Source organism: Bombina bombina, chromosome 1, assembly GCF_027579735.1.
Source record: "Bombina bombina isolate aBomBom1 chromosome 1, aBomBom1.pri, whole genome shotgun sequence".
NCBI classification, from domain to species: domain Eukaryota; kingdom Metazoa; phylum Chordata; class Amphibia; order Anura; family Bombinatoridae; genus Bombina; species Bombina bombina.
Window position 1 is genome coordinate 1,294,619,431 of NC_069499.1, and position 20,984 is coordinate 1,294,640,414.

At 39.6% G+C, this 20,984-nt stretch overlaps 1 protein-coding gene across 1 annotated transcript in view; it reads right to left on the reverse strand.

Moving 5' to 3' along the window:
- The window catches only part of PDCD5 (programmed cell death 5), a 41,995-nt gene that overhangs the window by 2,945 nt on the left and 18,066 nt on the right, over nucleotides 1–20,984 (reverse strand). The window contains exons 4-5 of the mRNA XM_053701686.1: nucleotides 7,797–7,888; nucleotides 7,599–7,670 (exon numbers count right to left, since the gene is read on the reverse strand). Of these exons, the coding sequence (XP_053557661.1) occupies nucleotides 7,599–7,670; nucleotides 7,797–7,888 (164 nt within the window). The remainder of the gene's footprint in view (nucleotides 1–7,598; nucleotides 7,671–7,796; nucleotides 7,889–20,984) is intronic.

Sequence of the window (20,984 nt, forward strand, 5' to 3'; positions counted from 1 at the left end):
ATGCTGACCAGCCGCTTGCTATGGAAGAAGACATGACTTGTATCAGCGCCCTGTTACAAGCGCTACAGAATCTCCTCACGGATCACCATGCGGCTTTGGAAGAACAGCTGTCTGAAGCATTTCGCCCTGAAAGTTCCACGGCACTTCGGCAAGACACTTCAGTTGACCCTGTTTTGGTGCCGCACTTAAGCGTTAACGCTCTGGGGCCCCAGCGTCTTAAACCTACCCTGACTGAAACACAAGGGGTGCGCGCCATCGCAGGGCCTGAGAAACATGGCGAGGTTAGTGTGAATGTTGAGCCTAGATGGAAACTTGCCGACTATGCAGCAGATACAGGGCGCGACAGGGGAATTATAGTTGTGACTCACTCAGCTTTTATGCATGCCGAGGAACATTCAGTCACGAAAGTCTTTTTGGAACATTTGCCCCAAGCTCATATAGATACGTGGGCACTAGCACAAAGACCCCTACTAACTTTACAAATTTTGCAAACCCCTTGCTACAATGATAAAAGGATGTACATCTGGGACACTATTCAAGATCAGAGACAATATTTGTTTACTATTCCTTGGTTCAGACGCAGACTTTATACGATTTGGCAACCTAATGATATGATCATGAGGATTAACACTGGAATTGGTTAGCCTGGTCCTTTACACTGTCATAACGGCTCTAAGTTGAATACTTTACATGCAGTTACTGTTTCATTTGCCAGTTTTCTTATACCATATTATTAAGTCTTGCTTGGTTCTTTACAATGTCCTAACAGCACTAAGTTGAATGGTTTAAATGCAATTACTGTTTTATAAGCAAGTCCCTATACTATAATATTAAGTGTTTTCAATAGGTACCACAATCTGAATTTTTCAGGGGTTTTATACCATTGTGAGGGTCTTACTTCTAGCTACATGCATAATATATCCTCTTTCCCAAATTGTACTTTAATATATATGGGCATATTTTTCCTTGCAATATATATTTTTGGATATTGTGACTCTCACACAGAACTCAAAATGGCTATATTGTTATTATAAATTCATTGTGCGGGGGTGTGGGGCTTGCGGCCGGGGCTGCACATCCTGCGCATACTTACATAACCAGCCAGTACAGGTGAATGAGGGCGCAGTATATTATTTAGTTTAAGCTAAGGCTGCAAATATTAGTAAGTAGTTTTAGTAGTACAATTTTTGATAACATATTCCCCAGTCATGTAATCAGTTACAGTTTATCCTTGCCCTTGCCGAACTGCCTTGGAAATAGCCCTGAGACTGTTCATTTTTTTGTATAAGCTGCCTGATCAACACAGTAAATATATAACACAGAATATGTCAACACCATGATTCTATTTAGCTGGCGCCGATAAATACCAACTTACAAAATTTTTAACTCAGTATACCTACTCTAAAAGCATAGCTAAATAATAGAAAATCTGAGGTTACATTAAAGAGATCCATGAGTGGTCTCCTATAAACCAGATTGCTCTCAATAATTGTCACTATTCTATATGATGTGAGGTCCAAGAGAGGCCTTCTGCATGTATTTGAGGGCTCAATTCTTCTTATTGGCTAGTATTTCCTTAATCTACCCTATTCTCTACAGCAAACATGTAAATTACCGATAAGTTACTGTACATCACCTATACGCTTATAGTATGTGCCTTGGGTTTTACTCTTCTTGGATGATACCTATTGCTCATCTCATGTATTTTATTTTCTATCTTATTATGTCGATGTGTCCTATAAGATACTCCTTGGTATAAGTATTTTTGAAGAGCATTTGTATTATGCTGTGCAGTTTATTGTGTATGCCAATAATTTTTCCTCAATAAAAAATATTAAAAAAAAAAAAAAGAAAGAAAAAGAAAGAGAAAAAGAGAGAAAAAAAAAAGAGAAAAAGAAAGATAGAATAAAAGAAAGAGAAAAAGAGAGAAAAAGAGAAAAAAAAAAAAAAGAAAGAAAAAGAGAAATAACATTGTGCTCAATCAGTCAGCACTAATTGTCTAAAACGCAAGTCTGAAAATAGAACTGAAATAAGGGGGCAGTCTGCAGGGGCTTATACTAGGGAATTGGTTATAAAGGGATTAACTATCCTTTTTTGTAATTAAATATTTTTTATTATTTTTCAAGGTCTCTTAGAAGCAGTCCTTGTTCATGTGAGAAACCTGCATCTTTGTTCTGTGAGCAGTATCGTCCGTTTAAGAAACCATGAGCTGGTATATTTCGATGTGTAGTAGATTAATATTGCTTACAGGGTATCAAGGTCTCCAGGGACTCTCGCAAACGAGATGAGAGAATATAGAGACAAGGATAACTTTCAATATTTTCTTGCATAAGTTGACACATTATGAGGCCTAAAAGGAGTTAAACCAATTAGGTAACAAGGAGGAAGGGGTAGGGGTTAAAGAAAGGGGGTGAGGGGGAGAGAGGGAAGGGATCCAAACTATTGGAAAAGGAGGTAAGTAATATATGAGGTGTAGTATAGGTGCTCGACTATGTTGGAAAAGTAATGTTTACTCCTTATTTTCTCTCTGTTCCCAGATAAAAATGATATCTAGGATGAAGTCTGCCTTACCCTGGTGACTATAGTGAATTTTCTTGAGTGATAAAACAAAGTTGACTTCATGTATCCACATTTGAGGTGTAGGAACTTGTTTTTTTTACAGAATCTAGGGATTAGGCTTTTAGCGCAGTTAATCATGCATTGTAATAATTTCCTACGATATAAATGAGAGATTTTTGGGAGGTCGTTTAGAAGAGTCAATGCTGGGTGTAGTTCTATGTTGGTGTCTAGGGTGAAGTTGATATGCTTACTTATTGTGTCCCAATATTGTTTAAGAAGGGGGCAGTACCAAAAACTGTGGTGAAGGGAGACGATTTCTCCACAGTGCAGTCTTTGAGAGAAGAGGTACCATCTAGACAAAATTTTGTAATTTAGTTCCGATATCATTGGTGATATGGATGATTTTTTGGTCGTTAGGAAGATTTTGTGCCATTGCTGTTGGGTAAATGTCATATTTAGTTCATTCTCCCATTTGGTTGTGTAGGAAGGTATGGGTGTTAAGGCGAGGTCAAGAGAGCATAGCGGATTTGGAAGTAGGAAAACTATTTGTGAAAGGGCAGGCCTAAATTCTGTTTTATGTCAGTTTGGGTTCGAAAGTGTCCATCTTGAAATAATCGGTATACTGGAGAGGACGGTTGTCGGACTGTTTGGTGAGATATATGTATCAGATCTAGCTGAAGGAATGAGGGGTTGTTTAGTAGATGTGTTAGGGGAGAAACAGGACTGAAGAGATTTTTATAGAATTAGATTTACCTGGTCGCTATGTAGTAGTTGGATTTGCACGGTGGTGGTCTGTGTCTTTTTGGTATCCAACAGAGCTCATTTAAGTTAAGTGTTGAGGAGGAGGGAATCTTCTAGCTGGACCCATGGCTTAGAAGGTGAGAGATGGTTCCAGGCCACTATGCACGCTAGGCGGGCTACTCTATAATAATTGGTTAAATTGGGGACACCCATTCCATTATCTTTTTTTTTTTTTTTTTTTTAAAGATGCATGTTTTTATTTTATTTTTTTAGATACCCTCTGTCTTTGGTGTGACCAAAAGAAAGTTTTAATCTGTTTCTGTTGTGTCGCTAGGTAATGTGGTGATAGGTCTAAGGTATAAATATTTTGGGAGAATGGTCATTTTCACCGCACTAACTCGGCCAAGTCAAGAGAGGTGGTTCTGTTTATGCCAGGCATCAAGGAGTTTACGGTTTTCATTTTGGAGGGAGAGGTAGCTGTGGTCAAAAAGGTCTGTTGAGGGGGTGACGTTAATGCCAAGGTATCTTAAAGAATTATTTATGGCAAATATAGTGTGTTGGGTCAGATAGGCAACTTCATCTCCGGGCAGATTAACTGGGAGTAAGACAGATATATCCAGGTTTATGGAGAAATTTGATATTGTTTTGAAAGCCTGCGTATACAAGACATTTTTCATTAATGGGGACAAATTCCACGTCCTCAATATTAGGATTATTTCTAACGTCAGAGGCAAGGGTTTTAACTGTTAGTGCAAACAGAAGGGGCAAAAGGGGGCAGCCCTGTAGAGTGCCGTTCTCACAAATTCCAGTTACGGAATATGTGTCGTTAGCGCGTACCAAGGCTGAAGGGTTGGTGTAGATGGCTTTTATTCTATTTATAAGTGAGGGAGAGAAGTCAAATTTCGACAGAACCGACCACAAATTCCCCGTCGAATGCTTTTTCTGCGTCTGTAGAAAGCATAATATTCGTGAGTTTGCCGACGGAGACTGTGTAGAGGGTTTGAAGGACTCTGAGTTATTTTTAGCCTCTCTGCCCGGGATGAAGCCGACCTGATCTGTGTGGATTAGGTTTGGTAAGAATTTGTTAAGGCGAGTAGCCAATAACTTGGCATTTAATTTAAAATCAATGTTTTAGGGAGATGGGTCGATAGTTTTTGACTTGATCTGCTGGTTTGCCAGGTTTGGGGGATCACCGTAATTGATGCTTCTAGGAGATATGTTGGGAAAAGGTACCGGATTGATCTATTGATTGGTAGAATTCGAGTAGGTGAGGGCTAATGTAGGGTGCAAAAGAGGTGGAAGTATTTAGGGGTGAACCAGTCAGGACCTGGGGCTTTGTCCTGCAGTAGGGCTTTTATAGCATCTAGGATTTCATTTGATTGGAATAGCTGATCCAGCGAGGAGTCGTCCTCTGCCGAAAGAGATGGGAGTTCTTTCTGTGCAAGGTAATCATTAGTCACATCTTGGAAATAGGGTCTGGAGTTTTTATGTTATAGAGGGAAGTGTAATAATTGGCAAAACTCTCACTATAGATGTACTATCAGAAATTTTGACCTGAGGGGTCTGTTAGGTTTATGAATGATTTAAATCTTTTTTTATTGATCTGGCAAGCATGCGCCCTGGTTTATTGCGCTCAATAAAGAACTTAGCTTGTAGTGTGACACAGCGTAGGTGTGCACATTTTATGAGATATTTGCTCATGTCTGAGTAGAGTTGGCTGGACTGGGGGTTATTTTTATGAGCGTATTCAGCTTGCGTCAATTTAGTTGTAAGGGAGTTATAAAAGGATGTTCTATGTTGGCACTGTCTTTAAGTGTGTTTTATGAATTCACCCCTTATAAAACATTTATATGCCTCCCAATTGTTAGTTACTGCTGTGTCTGATGATCTGTTTAGGTCAAAAAATGTAGTCGTTTTTTCAGTAATGTCTTATTTGTGGGTCGGAAAAGAGAAGGTTGTTCAATTTCCAGTTAGGGCGGTGTTCAGGTTTTGGGGACCATATGAATTAGTTGATTACGGCACTGTGATTGAACCACGCAGTGTGGTTGATCTTAGAGAGTCTTCCAGGTATGTTAATGTAGATTGGGCGCAAATTATATAATCGAGACGGGTGTATGTTTGCTATGGAATGCGAAAATAAGGTATAATCTTTTATAGTTGTGTGGGTGATGCGCCAAGTGTCGATGAGAGGGATGGGTTGTATTGCTGACCAGTTTGCATTGATTTGTCTGTGGCTCATATATGATGTCCCTGTGGAAGTGTCTAAGTTTGGGTTGATGGAAAAATTGAGGTCTCCTACCAGGAAGATTGAACCTTTAGCTATATCAATGAGCTGGTTAAGCGCCTTGCGAAAAAAGGTGGTCGTAGGGCGGTTGGGTGCATATAGGTTAGCTACTGCAAGAGGCCTGCCGTATAATAAGCCCACTATGATTAGTATCCTGCCCTCTGGGTCAGAGTATTTATGCATATGTTGAAATGGGGTCCCTTTTTTAAAGGATATACCAACACCATTTATCTTATCAGTGCCTGAGCTAAGGAAATGTTGATCATAATGGAACATAGGGAGTTTGGGTTCTCTGGACTTCTTAAAATGAGTTTCTTGTAAGAGGAGGATGTCAATATGTTTCTTGTGAAAATCATGGAAGGCTATGGAATGTTTACCGGAAGAGAGGAAACCCTTGACATTGTGTAGCTATATGAAGAATATTTGAGTGAGTTGGGCTGGTCATAATGAGTTTATTAGGATTTATAATGTCTGGGTAGGTAAAAATATGGCAAAATTGGAGGTGCAGGTGCTAATGTCAGGGAAGAGTAAAAATGTAGGTTATATCCCTAGAGAAATGCGAGGGGGAGGGCCTAAATGGAGAAAAAATGAGGGGGGCTTACTGTGTGAGGTGGAAGGGTTTCTAAAAGGAAAAGGAAGGGGGATTAACTATATTTTTAAACAATAAAAGTAATTGTCCTAGATTAGAAAAGAGATTCTTGAGCCGTTTGTTTTAATATTTTTAAGCTAAAACTATCTGATATTTCTTTTCAATTTTTGTTGCACAAATTATCATTGAAACAGATAAAGTATGTTAAATTATACAATTAATCTGTCCTTAGGATAGCTTAAATAACATTTACAACAGAAAATGTTTTAGTATTGCAATGTATTACACTGCCCTGGCAACATTTTCTGTGGGAAACACTAAAAATAGCAAATATTTGTACCAAAGATTTGGTTTATCACTATTTTTAATCTGCATAACATTAAACATTTCCCCTTACAAGTATGTTTATTCCTCTTACTTGCAACCAGAAACGTAGCTACTTGCTCTAACTCCTGCACATCATCTTTTGAAATACAGGAGGAGAATCAGGCATTAAATGAAAGTGACAAACTTCATTTCGCCATACAAGAATAATGTGCATAAATATATTTAGTGCCAGGGGAAATATAGAAGACAGAAACCCCCAAAACTAAAAAGACAGAAGTCAAAAAGTTTTACAGGAAGGTTTGAAATCCCCTATAGACTGTTTGACAGGGCTGAGAATGTACTCCTATAAAAACCCTCTTCTAACAACCAAACTGTTTATTCCATAAACTTTTTGACTATTAAAAGGAATAGTTTACTCCAGAATTTTACCGTTTAAAAAGATAGATAATCCCTTTATTAGACATTCCCCAGTTTTGTATAACCAACACTGTTATTTTAATATACTTTTTACCTCTGTGATTACCTTGTATCTAAGCATCTGCAGACTGCCCCCTTATCTCAGTTCTTTGAACAGATATGCACTTTAGCCAATCAGTGCTGACTCTTAAATAACTCTACAGGAGTGAACAAAATGTTATCTATATGTCACACATGAACTAACAGTGTCTAACTGTGAAAAAAAAAAAAAAAAACTGTCAAAACCCACTGAGAAGAGAGGCAGTTCAACTGCTTAGAAATTAGCATATAAACCTATTTTTTTCATAAAATATACCAAGAGAGCAAAGCAAATTTAAAAGTAAATTGGAAAGTTGTTTAAAATTGTATGCTCTATCTGAATAAGAGGTTAAACACACAGTAGAAGTACAGCTCAGAACACCAGGGCACTGAAACCACCGCTGATTCAAATCAGCTGCGCCAGTTGCACGACTCAGATGTGGAACTTGCAGTGGTTTCCGCTCAAGACCTGCAGGGTTTATAGTCTTGAAATTACATTACAATTAAATTTAAAAAAAATGTAATTTTTCAACTTTTATGGTTATTTAATAAAACCTTAACATAAGTTTAAGAATGGTTTTACCTTCTGCCGGAACCACTCACCTTCACGGTAGTCTTTTTTTCAGTCTGCTTACTTACTTTTTCCAAAATTTCTATTAATCCTTGGTCTGACAACTAGGAAGAAAAAATATATATACAAGTAACATTTAGTGACAATTCTATTCCTCAAATGTAAAGAAGGTGAAAGATAGATATGATGTTTTAAAAAAATAGTGGTATGAGAAACGTATAGGTACCCACCTTCCCTCCAAGTTGCCCAAATCTTGCCATTTGTATTAGATAATTTTCCACAGCTTTGGCTTTTTCCGGCTTAACCAGCGCCAAGTTATTCACTGGTTTTAAGAAAAAAAAAAAATTGAGAACAAAAACAAATGAATGCAATTTTTTTTTTATTAAAACATCAACAAACAAATAATAACAGCCATTTTTTGGGCTTTAAACATCTGAAAATAGTGAGATATCTATTCCAAACATATAACGCAAAATGAAATTTTCTGTAAACATATAGATTTGCACATATTGATGATACATTTACCAAAATAATGATTCTAATTCAGCACGGTAGGACCAATCACTTGGTCTTTAAATATTTGCGTATACAAATCGTAGTCATTTTTTGCAAACATATCTGGCTATAACAGACATTTCACAATACAATTTGCAGAACTCTGCATATAAAAACCAATTATATTTAGAAAATTCTTGGCTGCCAGAGAAGAATGCAGAAAATGCAGAGAAGGGCTGCACTGCATAGCAAATAGGTTAAATGACAAATAAACAATCATGGTTTGCATCTTACTGAGAAAGAATATACCAATACAGGAAAAATGAAAGCGATAGATCCAGATAGGTGAGGTGGCATTGAAAAAGAAGATGTAAAGAATAGAGAAATGTTTCTGAAAAGAAACTGGTCTTCGCAAGCCATGAAGAAGAAACGTCTAAATGCTAGATAGTATGTATTCACAGCAAAGAAAAGCATACAATAATATGCAGAAGTATTTTTAAAAATGTATATTAGTTATTCAAATATTGAATAATTAAGAGTAAAGATTTAGTGTTCATAACACAATTAGTGCCGCCATGTTGTAACCTAGGTTTTCTTTTGCTGCTGAAGCCAATTAAGGACAGTTCTAAATGAGTCACTAGAGTGCACCAATGATTGTGTAGAATATAGCAGTGTCAAGTCTTGAGTCTGCACTTTTTAGCTATTGGAATTCCACAATTTTCAATTCAATTGCAGGAGAGGGTCAGAACTAATGAAAGTATACTACTATAAACATTTTATATTACAATCTCAAGGTTTTTAAAGGCCCTTTAAAGTGATTGTAAAGTTTAATGAATAAGTGCCCGGTATGTAAAAATAATCTTAAAAACCAGGGCACTTTCATTCATTAAACTTTACAAAGACGCTTATTTTTTTCAAATATTTACACCTCTGCGTTATGGTAAAAATAATGCCGATGCTTCGCCCACAGCTGCTGCTTTCATTACCATATCAATGACGATCCGGCTTTCTCCAATCGTTGCGTACCCCACAAGTTGGACGCCAAAAAGGGGCACACAACGATTGGAGAAAGCCAGATTCGGCATCTGTTAATGAAAGCAGGAGCTGCGGCTAGAGGATCGGCATTATGTTTACCATAAAGCAAAGGTAAGCATTTTAAAAAATAAGCATCCAAGTTTAATGAATGAAAGTGCCCCCTGTTTAAGTCCCCAATTAATCTTCCATTTAGGGTGAACACAAACTATATTAAATATTTAGGGATAAATAGTCTATGCCCAGAGAAATTGTATAATTCAATTATAAAAGGGTCTATTTTTAAAAATTCAAAAATACACAAAGAATATGGAATGCCTTCCCTTATCATTGTATGGTAAAATAAATATTAAAAATGATTCTGTTCCCTAAATTACTCTATACCAGTGATGGCAAAGCTTGGCACTCCAGATGTTTCAGAACTACATTTCCCATGATGCTTGACTGGACTGCAGAGTGCCTAAGCATCACGGGAAATGATCTTATGAAACATCTGGAGTGTCAAGGTTCGCCATCACTGCTCGAGTCTATACTATGCAAAATCGACTCCCATTTATAAAATCCAAACATGTAAAAATAATCAACAATGCTTTTAGGGAGTTTCTCTGGGCGAAAAATAAACCAAAGATTTCATTATTTAGATTATCGCAGAGAAAAGAATATATAGGCTTCAATCCCAAATATACAAAAATAGAACTGGGTATGCCTTGCAAAACTAATACCAGACTGGTTATTGGAAGCCGGTTATAAACTGTAGTACAATTAATATTCTGACAATTAAATGGAGTATTAATAGAGTATGGAAGGCAACTCTGCTTATTTTGTGGCGGGAATAACATTTAAAATTAATAAATAGAGGGTAGGCGGGGCGTAGCCGTGGAGGAACATGGCTGCACTGTGAAAGAGCTCCGTGGCCTCTCTCATTCTGGCCCCCAATGTACTGATAACCTGATTTACCAGACACGAAAACGGTAAATTCACATACTGGAACACCGGCAGCTCCTTTCTGTGTGTAGTGATCGCTGCTAGGACGACTAATTCCCCCAAAATCCGGGGAAAACAAGCCCCCCTCAGGCACCATCTTACCAGCATGAACTGACATGTCTACTCAGCTTAGCCACGGCTGCAGGATCCAGCAAAGATCTACAAGCTGAGACAATCACCCAGACAGCTGGATCGCTAACAAGAACATCGGTCTACAGATAAGGTAAAACAGGATTGCACATATCTGCCTTAAACAGTGTCTTAAAGAACAGACAGTACATATTAAAAATAACAATCACAACATTGCACATGGGTACGAAGGTCCAAGGGAATAAACAGAGCTAGCCGACCACATGTTAATGGAGTAACAGCGATTGCCTAGTTGAAGGGGAAAAACAACATGATATCAACTTAAAGGTCCTGGCAATGCGTGCCTTAACTAAGAAGCATACCAACTACCAAGATATATAATGGATGTCGTAATACCGCATTAAACGTAGAACATAGCTTGTTGAGGCAAGTATTATGGACACAAACGTCATCTCCCTTTCAAGCACAGAAAGCCAACAACATATATACCTGGTTATTACCTTGCCATATAGCACACCTCCTTTGTAAGCCATTCACTGTCATTGGACTCTCTTACTTTTACACATGGCAACAAGGAGATCATCCAGAGCAAACAAAAAATTAACAGGCACAAATCCTCCTTCAGTTAGGTAATTTTTTAAGTCCTCGTACAAAGCTCCCACTAGTAAGCTAAAACTACCTGAACAACTACATAAAATGGAGTCTCGGCCCGCTACAACCGTATCTTCACTGCCACAAAACTAGCTGTCACAAATTCAGCAAACTATAGCATCTCTGCCATCCAAAAAGTGGTATAGCTGACTTGAAAGCATTTATTAAAACTGAAATCTCCTCTCTAAGAAAAGACATGAACGACATGAACTCAAGAATTGAATACTTAGAGGAGGGACAGGAACACTTGGACAACCTGGTTAGTGACAATACACAACAACTAAATTGCCAAGACTCCATTATTCAATCTCTACAGATGAAGACCTTGATAATCGCAGTCGCCGCAGCAACCTACAAATTCGAGAAATTCTGGAAGATGTCACCCAGGATACCCTAGTTGCTTACTTGCTGCAACTTTTCAAGCAGTTGGAACCCTCACTAGAGCTTTCTGAAACGTCACTGGAATGGCTCACCGAGCCCTTAGACCGAAACCTACTTTACCAAACCCACCTAGGGACGTAATCATGAAGTTTGCAAACTACAAGCAAAAGGAAGCCATATGGAAACAGGCACGAAGTCAACAATCAATATCATTCCAGGGACACAATCTTCAAGTATACCAAGATCTCTGCCCAGCAACAATCAAAAGGAGACGCTCCATTTGTTTTATCACTTCTCTCCTACAGGAGCATAAAATAAAGTATCGCTGGTGCTTCCCCTTTAGCCTCCTGGTGCATAAGGATGGTAAAACTATAATCTACAGGGACCTGGGAGACCCTGTCCAAAAGTCTTAACGTCACTTTTCCAGCACCTCAACAACAGGAAACATCAAAACGTGACAACACACAAGACCATCTGCCGAAATCCCAAGGACCAAAGCACCTAGAAGACATACCTTGGATTCTATACCTAAATGAACAACCACTACCTGAAATAAAAGAAGGTTCCTCACTACAAGGATCAAACTACGGGAACGACAGGTAGTATATGACCTCCTCATGTAAATTATGTGGACTACATGTCATGTGTTAAATTTCACCTAGAAAATTGAGGGAGATACTTAGTAGCTCTACTGTTTCTAGTGGGAAGAGAATGCAGATGTAATGGGAATTACTTTTTATACCTAGACTGTTAGGCCAAAACCTGCACACCTGCTATAATTTATATCCTATATATTTTAACTACGAATGTTTACATGTTACTTGTTCATGGCAACTGCCTTTGTTACCTAGTTAAAGAATTTAATGATGTCGAGAACAAAATGTTGTGCCCCCTATAGGGGCTGCGATAGAGGCGACTGTGTTAGAAATGCTGTATTGCTTGCTTGTCCATTGTTAAACGGACATGGGTGCAGTTGTTGAAAGGGGAGTGGCCCCCCGGGTGGGGGGTGCCCACACAAACAGTTACTGTGCTATTAAAAAGGAACTTTATGCTTACCTGATAGATTTATTTCTTTTACGATATGGACGACTCCACGGATTTCATCCTTACTTATGGGATATCGCCTCCTGGTCAGCAGGAGGCGGCAAAGAGCTCCACAGCAGAGCTGCATGTATAGCCCCTTCCCTCCCCCTCCAGTCATTCGACCGAAGTTAGGAAGAGAAAGGAAAAGCCAAGGAGCAGAGGTGACTGAAGTTTAACAAAAATAAAAACCTGTCTTAAGAAAAATAACAGGGTGGGCCGTGGACTTGTCATATCGTAAAATAAATAAATTTATCAGGTAAGCATAAATTTCCTTTTACAAGATATGACAAGTCCACGGATTTCATCCTTACTTATGGGATACAATACCAAAGCTATAGGCCACGGATGAAAGAGAGCGACAAGACGGGAACCTAAACCGAAGGCACCACTGCTTGAAGAACCTTTCTCCCAAAAACAGCCTCAGATGAAGCAAAAGTATCAAATTTGTAAAATTTGTAAAAAGTATGAAGAGACGACAGAGACAACCAAGTTGCAGCCTTGCAAATCTGTTCAACAGAAGCATCATTTTTGAATGCCCACGAGGAAGCCACAGCCCTAGTAGAATGAGCCGTAATTCGTTCTGGAGGCTGCTGTCCAGCAGTCTCATATGCAACACGGATGATACTCTTCAGCCAAAAAGAAAGAGAGGTAGCCATAGGTTTTTTCTGACCCCTACGTTTCCCAGCAAAAACAACGAATAATGAAGATGATTGACGAAAATCCTTAGTCGCCTGCAAGTAGAACTTCAAGGCACGGACTACGTCCAAATTATGTAACAGACGCTCCTTCTTAGAAGAAGGTTTAGGACACAAGAAGGAACAACAATTTCCTGATTAATATTCTTGTTAGAAACAACTTTAGGAAGAAAACCAGGTTTGGTACGTAACACCACCTTATCAGCATGGAAAATAAGATAAGGAGAATCACATTGTAAAGCCGAAAGCTCAGAAACTCTGCGAGCAGAAGAAATAGCAAACAAAAATAAAACTTTCCAAGATAATAACTTAATATCTATGGAATGCATGTGTTCAAACGGAACCCCTTGAAGCACATTAAGAACTAAATTCAAACTCCAAGGAGGAGCAATTGATCTAAACACAGGTCGGATTCTAGTCAAGGCCTGACAAAAAGATTGAACATCTGGAACACCTGCCAGACGCTTGTGTAATAAAATAGACAAAGCAGAAATCTGTCCCTTTAAGGAACTAGCTGACAACAATTTCTTCAATCCTTCTTGGAGAAAAGATAAAATTCTGGGAATCCTAACCCTACTCCATGAGTAGCCATTGGATTCACACCAATAAAGATATTTACACCATATCTTATGGTAAATCTTTCTAGTAATAGGCATGCGTGCCTGAATCAAGGTATCAATGACCGCATCAGAGAACCCCCGCTTAGATAAAATCAAGCATTCAATCTCCAAGCAGTCCGCTGCAGAGAAATTAGATTCGGATGATGGAAGGGTCCCTGAATGAGAAGGTCCTGCCTCAATGGAAGCTTCCACGGCGACAGAGAGGACATGTCCACCAGATCGGCATACCAAGTCCTGCGAGGCCACGCAGATGCGATTAGAATCACCGAAGCCCTCTCCTGTTTGATCCGTGCAATCACCCGGGGAAGGAGAGCAAACGGTGGAAACACATAAGCTAGGTTGAACGACCAAGGCACTGCCAAGGCATCTATCAGTTCGGCCTGAGGATCCCTGGACCTGGATCCGTATCTCGGGAGTTTGGCATTCTGACCAGACGCCATCAGATCCAATTCCGGTCTGCCCCACCTGAGAATCAGAGTGGCAAAGACCTCCGGATGGTGTTCCCATTCCCCCGGATGAAACGTCTGTCTGCTCAAAAAATCTGCCGCCCAGTTGTCCACCCCTGGGATGTAGATTGCTGACATAACAAGAGTGAGCCTCCGCCCACTGAATTATCTTGGATACTTCTGTCATCGCTAAGGAACTCCATGTTCCTCCCTGATGATTGATGTAAGCCACAGTCGTGATATTGTCCGACTAAAATCGGATGAATTTGGCCGAAGCCAACTGAGGCCAAGCTTGAAGCGCATTGAATATTGCTCTCAACTCCAGAACATTGATGGGAAGTAGAGACTCCGACCGAGTTCACACACCCTGAGCCCTCAGGGATTTCCAGACTGCACCCCATCATAGTAGACTGGCGTCCGTTGTCACAATCACCCATGAGGGTCTGCGGAAGCACGTCCCTTGGGACAGATGATCCTGCGACAACCACCAAAGAAGAGAATCTCTTGTCTCTTGATCCAGATCTATCTGAGGAGACAAATTTGCATAATCTCCATTCCACTGTCTGAGCATGCTCAGTTGTAGAGGCCTGAGATGAAAACGAGCAAACGAAATGATGTCCATCGCCGCCACCATCAATCCAATTACCTCCATGCACTGAGCCACTGATGGCCGAGGATTGGACTGAAGGGTTCGGCATGTATTCAGAATCTTTAACTTTCTGACTTCCGTCAAGAAAATTTTCATGGATACAGAAAATATTAGGGTTCCCAGGAAAGGAACCCTTGTCTGTGGAATTAGTGAACTCTTTTCTAGATTCACCTTCCACCCATGAGTCCTTAGAAAGGACAGAACCATGTCGGTATGAGACTTTGTCAGTTGGAAAGACGACGCCTGGATTAGAATATCGTCCAGATAAGGCGCCACTGCAATGCCCCGCGGTCTGAGAACTGCTAGCAAGGATCCTAGGACCTTCGTGAAGATCCTGGGTGCCGTGGCCAACCAGAAGGGAAGAGCCACGAACTGAAAATGTTTGTCCAGGAAGGCAAACCATAGAAACTGGTGATGGTCTCTGTGGATAGGAATGTGAAGATATGCATCCTTTAAGTCCACGGTAGTCATATATTGACCCTCCTGGATCAATGGAAGAATTGTCCGAATCGTCTCCATCTTGAAGGATGGGACTCTGAGAAACTTGTTTAGACCCTTGAGATCTAAAATGGGTCTGAACGTTCCCTCTTTTTTGGGAACCACAAAAGGATTTGAGTAAAACCCCTGCCCCTGTATTGGGACGAATTACTCCCATAGTGGAGAGGTCTTTTACACAACGTAAGAACGCCTCTCTTTATCTGGTCTACAGACAATCATGAAAGAAGAAACCTTCCCCTTGGGAGGGAATTCTTGAACTCCAATTGATACCCCTGAGACACAATTTCTAGTGTCCAGGGATCCTGAACATCTCTTATCCAAGCCTGGACAAAGAGAGAAAGTCTGCCCCCTACTAGATCCGGTCCCGGATCAGGGGCCGCCCCTTCATGCTGTCTTGGGAGCAGCAGCGGGCTTCTTGGGTTGTTTACCCTTACTCCAAGCCTGATTGGGTCTCCAGACGGGCTTGGCTTGTGCCAAGTTCCCTTCCTGTTTGGCGGAAGAGGAAGAAGGGACTCCCTTGAAATTTCGAAAGGAACGAAAATTACTCTGTCTCCTTTGTTTAGATGTCTTATCCTGAGGGAGGTGGTGACCCTTACCTCCCTTAATGTCAGAAATTATCTCTTTCAATTCAGGCCCGAATAGGGTCTTTCCTTTGAAAGGGATAACCAAAAGCTTAGATTTAGAAGACACATCCGCAGACCAAGATTTTAACCATAAGGCTCTGCGTGCTAAAATGGAAAATCCTGCATTCTTAGCCGCCAACTTGGCGATTTGAAAAGCGGCATCCATAACAAAGTAATTGGCCAGCTTAAGGGCCTTAATTCTATCCATTATTTCCTCCAAAGGGGTCTCCATCTTAAGGGACTCCTCTAAGGCGTCAAACCAAAAGGCAGCCGCAGTTGTGACTGGTACAATGCAGGCCGTCGGTTGTAATAGAAACCCTTGATGAACAAATAGCTTTTTCAGAAGACCCTCCAACTTCTTATGCATGGGGTCTTTGAAAGCACAACTATCCTCAATTGGGATAGTCCTACGCATAGCCAGGGTAGAGATAGCTCCCTCCACCTTAGGAACCGTTTTTCCACGAATCCCTGACAGAGTCAGCTATAGGATACATTTTCTTAAAATTAGGAGAGATTGAGAACGGGATACCCGGTCTTTCCCATTCCCGCCTAACAATTTCCGAAATTCTCTTAGGAACCGGAAAAACATCAGAATTAGACGGAATCTAAGTATTTGTCCATCTTACACAATTTCTCTGGCGGTACCACAATAGAATCACAGTCGTCCAGAGTCGCTAAAACCTCCCGAAGCAACAGGCGGAGATGTTCAAGCTTAAATCTGAAGGACATGACGTCCGAGTCTGTCTGAGGTAACACTTCCTGAGTCAGAAAGTGCCCCCTCAGACAGAAGCTCCCTAACCCCCCAAATCAGATCCCTGGGAGGGCATATCGGACATAGCCAACAAAGCATCAGAAGTCGCAGGAACCGCATGGGTCTCTGTCCTGCATCGTTTGCCCTGTAACACAGGCAATTTAGAAAAAACCTCTGTGAGTGGATGACATAACTGCAGCCATATCTTGCAAAGTGAAAGAAGTAGACGCTGTAGAAGAGCATGGTGTCGTTTGTGCGGGCGTTAAAGGCTGTGACGCTTGGGGAGAAAACTGCGGCATACCCTGAGTCTTATCAGTCTGAGAACCGTCATTGGAGATATCTTTATTAAAATTCTTAAAGAAAATTTGCTCCTTACATTCTTAAGCCCTTTCAATGCATGTAGGGCACAATGTACCAGTGGATTCCACAATAGCATCCAAACACATAGGACATGTAACGTTTTCAATGTCCTCCATAATAACAGATTTGAAATGCAAGCGTGGTCAAATCACTGTTAAAACAATTTAGCAAAAATTTGTTAGTGAACTGTGTTCTAAATTTTAAACGTTTACACAGAGATCCCAAGTATTAAATTAATTTAGCCTCATTAAGAGCGGCTCAAAGTATGCTTTCGTACCCTTATTGGGCCCTGCTAATACCCCAGTCACCTCTCCACAACTCTGCTGCGGTTCCTACCTGCCTCCGTGACCACCGCTATCCTTTAACAGCGTAACTAGGACCGCTTGCAATAATAAAGACAAGCGGACCTAGTAGCTGCATCAGAACACTGCCTTCAAGTTGTCTGGGCTCGATCTATACGTAACTGCGCTATCAGAGCGCGAGGAAAAGCCCCGCCCATCGTGGGCGTAAACCACATCAAGCCCGGGAAGACAGATATGTTGATTTAACGTCAAAACACCGCAAATCAAATACACAGTAAAACACACCTCTTACAAGTCCCCAGCGTCAGCCTAAAACCTCTCTTAATAAAAAGTTATGCCCGTATATGTACTCGCATTAGCACAGCACAATAACCTCCTAGCGCTTCCGGCCATTGCAATTGACACCGGACTGTCAGGGAAAATGTAACTAGATATGGGTTGTCATCTTGTTTCTACTATAAATGACATACCGCCCACTAGTATAGTCAGCCCTATTCAGAGCTTACAAACATTGATCCTGTTCTATTTTGGATCCTGTTCTATTTTTGGATCCCAAAAATTATATCCCTACCATACAGAAAGCTTTCAGCGACTTTGTATGGCGTCAACGCCCTCCTAGGAAAAATTAAAAAAAATGATGCAAACCCCAAAACCACAAGGTGGTTTAGGAATACCCAACATAACGAAATACTATCACAATCAGACCTGATCGATAAGGGATACACTTGCTTTCGTAATTGGTTATTGTATGCCTGCGTTTATCACTTTGTAACATTTCACAAGAACTCCAGGAATATGGTTAGGCCATTGACCAACTTCGAACACCTTTGCGCTAGAACTCCCCCAATATCACATACCCTATCAGCAATATAAAAAAATTCTAACAATCTCCCGGGTCACATACCTCCCTTCCTTGAAAAATGGGAAAGAGAGCTTGGCATAATAATACTGCCCCAAACCAGCATATCTATCTTCCAAAATGTCACGAAAATGTAAATCTCACTTTCTATGCAGAAAATCAACCTGAAAATAGTGCATAGATGGTAACTCTCCCCAGTTAAACTACAACGCTTATACCATAACAAATCCAACCGCTGCTGGAGGTGTGGCCACGGGCATGGTAGTTTGGCACATATTTGGTGGTGGTGCTGCAATACAGTTCAGAATTTCTGGAGAAATAGAAAATATTTTAGATATCCAACTCCCCCTAGACCCCACCATCTAGCTATTAGGTAGACCTAAGATTAAAAACTTAAAGGGACATGAAACCCAATTTTTTTCTCTCATGATTTAGAAAGAGCATGCAATTTTTAACAGCTTTCTAATTTACTTCTATTATCTAATTTTCTTTATTATCTTGATATCCTTTGCTTAAAAGCATATCTAGATAGGCTTAGTAGCTGCCGATTGGTGGCTGCACATAGATACATTGTGTGATTGGCTCACACATGTGCATTGCTATTTCTTCAACAGAGGATATCTAAAGAATGAAGCAAATTAGAGGATAGAAGTAAATTGTAAAGTTGTTTAAAGGAACACTGTACCCAAAATTTTTCTTTTGTGATTCAGATTGAGCATGAAATTTTAAGCAAAATTCTAATTTACTCCTATTATCAAATTTTCTTCATTCTCTTGGTATCTTTATTTGAAATGCAAGAATGTAAGTTTAGATGCCGGCCCATTTTTGGTGAACAACCTGGGTTGTCCTTGCTGATTGGTGGATAAATTCATCCACCAATAAAAAAGTGCTCTCCAGAGTACTGAAACCAAAAAAAGCTTAGATGCCTTCTTTTTCAAATAATGATAGCAAGAGAACGAAGAAAAATTGATAATAGGAGTAAATTAGAAAGTTGATTAAAATTGCATGCTCTTTCTGAATTACAAAAGAAAAAAAAAGGGTTCAGTGTCCCTTTAAAATTGTATTCTCTAAGCACTGAAGGGCTCTCCGAGCCCCAATAGATATTGACTTGGAATCCACAAAGTAATGGAGGATGTCCTGGATAAGTCCTCCCCCGCTCCCTTACCCACCCCCTCCCTATCCACTTCTGTATAATTTCTTTCTACTTCTTTACCTTATACTTTGTGCATAATGAAAGAATGTTAGATCATAAACTTGACAGCAGACTGCAGTGTATCTTAATACATCTTTTACATGTCTCAGTTCAACTACATTTGTTGGGTTCACTGCTGGACTCTGTAGGTATAGATAGATGATTGTATGTAACAACAGCATTTTTTCTTTTTCTTTTATTTACTTCTTGTTATTGTAAAAAAAAAAAAAAAAACTATCTGTATCATAAAAGAAAAAATGTGGGTTTAATGTCCCTTTAAACACTGTCTCAAACTATTCTACATAATGACTAACAGCGCCAGATATCTTCTAGCTAGAAATTGGAAAAACAAAGAAGCCCCCTCACCAACGATGTGGATTCACAGAGTTTCAGAATTCCTTGACCTAGAGGAATATTACTACAGGTAGCCCTCAGTTTACGCCAGGGTTAGGTTCCAGAAGGAATTGTTGTAAATTGAAACCGTTGTAAATTGAAACCCAGTTTATAATGTAAGTCAATGGGAAGTGAGGGATTTAGGTTCCAGGCCCCTCTCAAAATTGTCATAAGTAACACCTAATACATTATTTTTAAAGCTTTGAAATGAAGACTTTAAATGCTAAACAGCATTATAAACCTAATAAAATAATCACACAACACAGAATATATAATTAAACTAAGTTAAATGAACAAAAACATTTGCTAAACAGCATTATAAACCTAATAAAATAATAACACAACACAGACTTTACTTGCATTTTTCTGCAAACAGTTCTTTCTATGCATTCCAATCTGGACTGATTTATAGACAGGAAGTTCTTGTTCCTTTGCAAGCTGCTCGATAGCTCAGGTCTGGTTAAACTGATTAATTTCATCTTGCTTGACTTGCATATCTTTGCTGCAACACAAGCGGACAGCTCCACCTACTGGCTATTTTAATCAATGCACTGCTTCTCAATGCTTTTCAATAGCAGTCACATGACTGAAAAAAAGGTTGTTATTCTGAAACGGTGCAAATTGAACCGTTGTAAATCGAGGGCCATCTGTATATTAAATATGCCAAAATGGATGTCTATGTCGAAATGACCATTCTATGGGAACAATACCTCAAGACGTAATATCTCACTTATGACATGACAAAACGGATCAGTTTATTACATGTAGCCATATTGCACTCTTAAAGCAAACAAGGTGTAAATACAATTATAACGAAACAAATAGGAAAAGCTGGTTGTATGCAACACACTAAGGTGAGTCGTTAGCCGCACTCTACATTTAAGAAGTTAAATAAACCAGTCAGTTTTATGCAGTATCTTTATTCTTTCTTCTTGTCTATCCTCCTTTCCTTTTTCACTTCACATATACCGCAGATATTGTCTATGTAACTAAACTAGAAGGTCTTATGATGTATTATCTTCCTTTCTATAATTCAAATGTAAAATATTACCGATTGTTGACTGTTGGCTTATGGAAGCTGTGTCTTCCACTTTGTAACTCAATATAATTTAAATAAAATCTGGGTTAAAAAAATAATTCATAAATAGAGAATATATTACCCATAGTAATCTAGCGCGGTGGGAGAGAAATTCAAGTGCTTCTTGTCATAGATGTCACCACCCCATAGCAAATATTTTGCATTGTATTTGGTACGGTCCTAAAGTGAGGGATTTTTTATTAAAATTTCTTATTGACTGACAAAGATTATTAAAC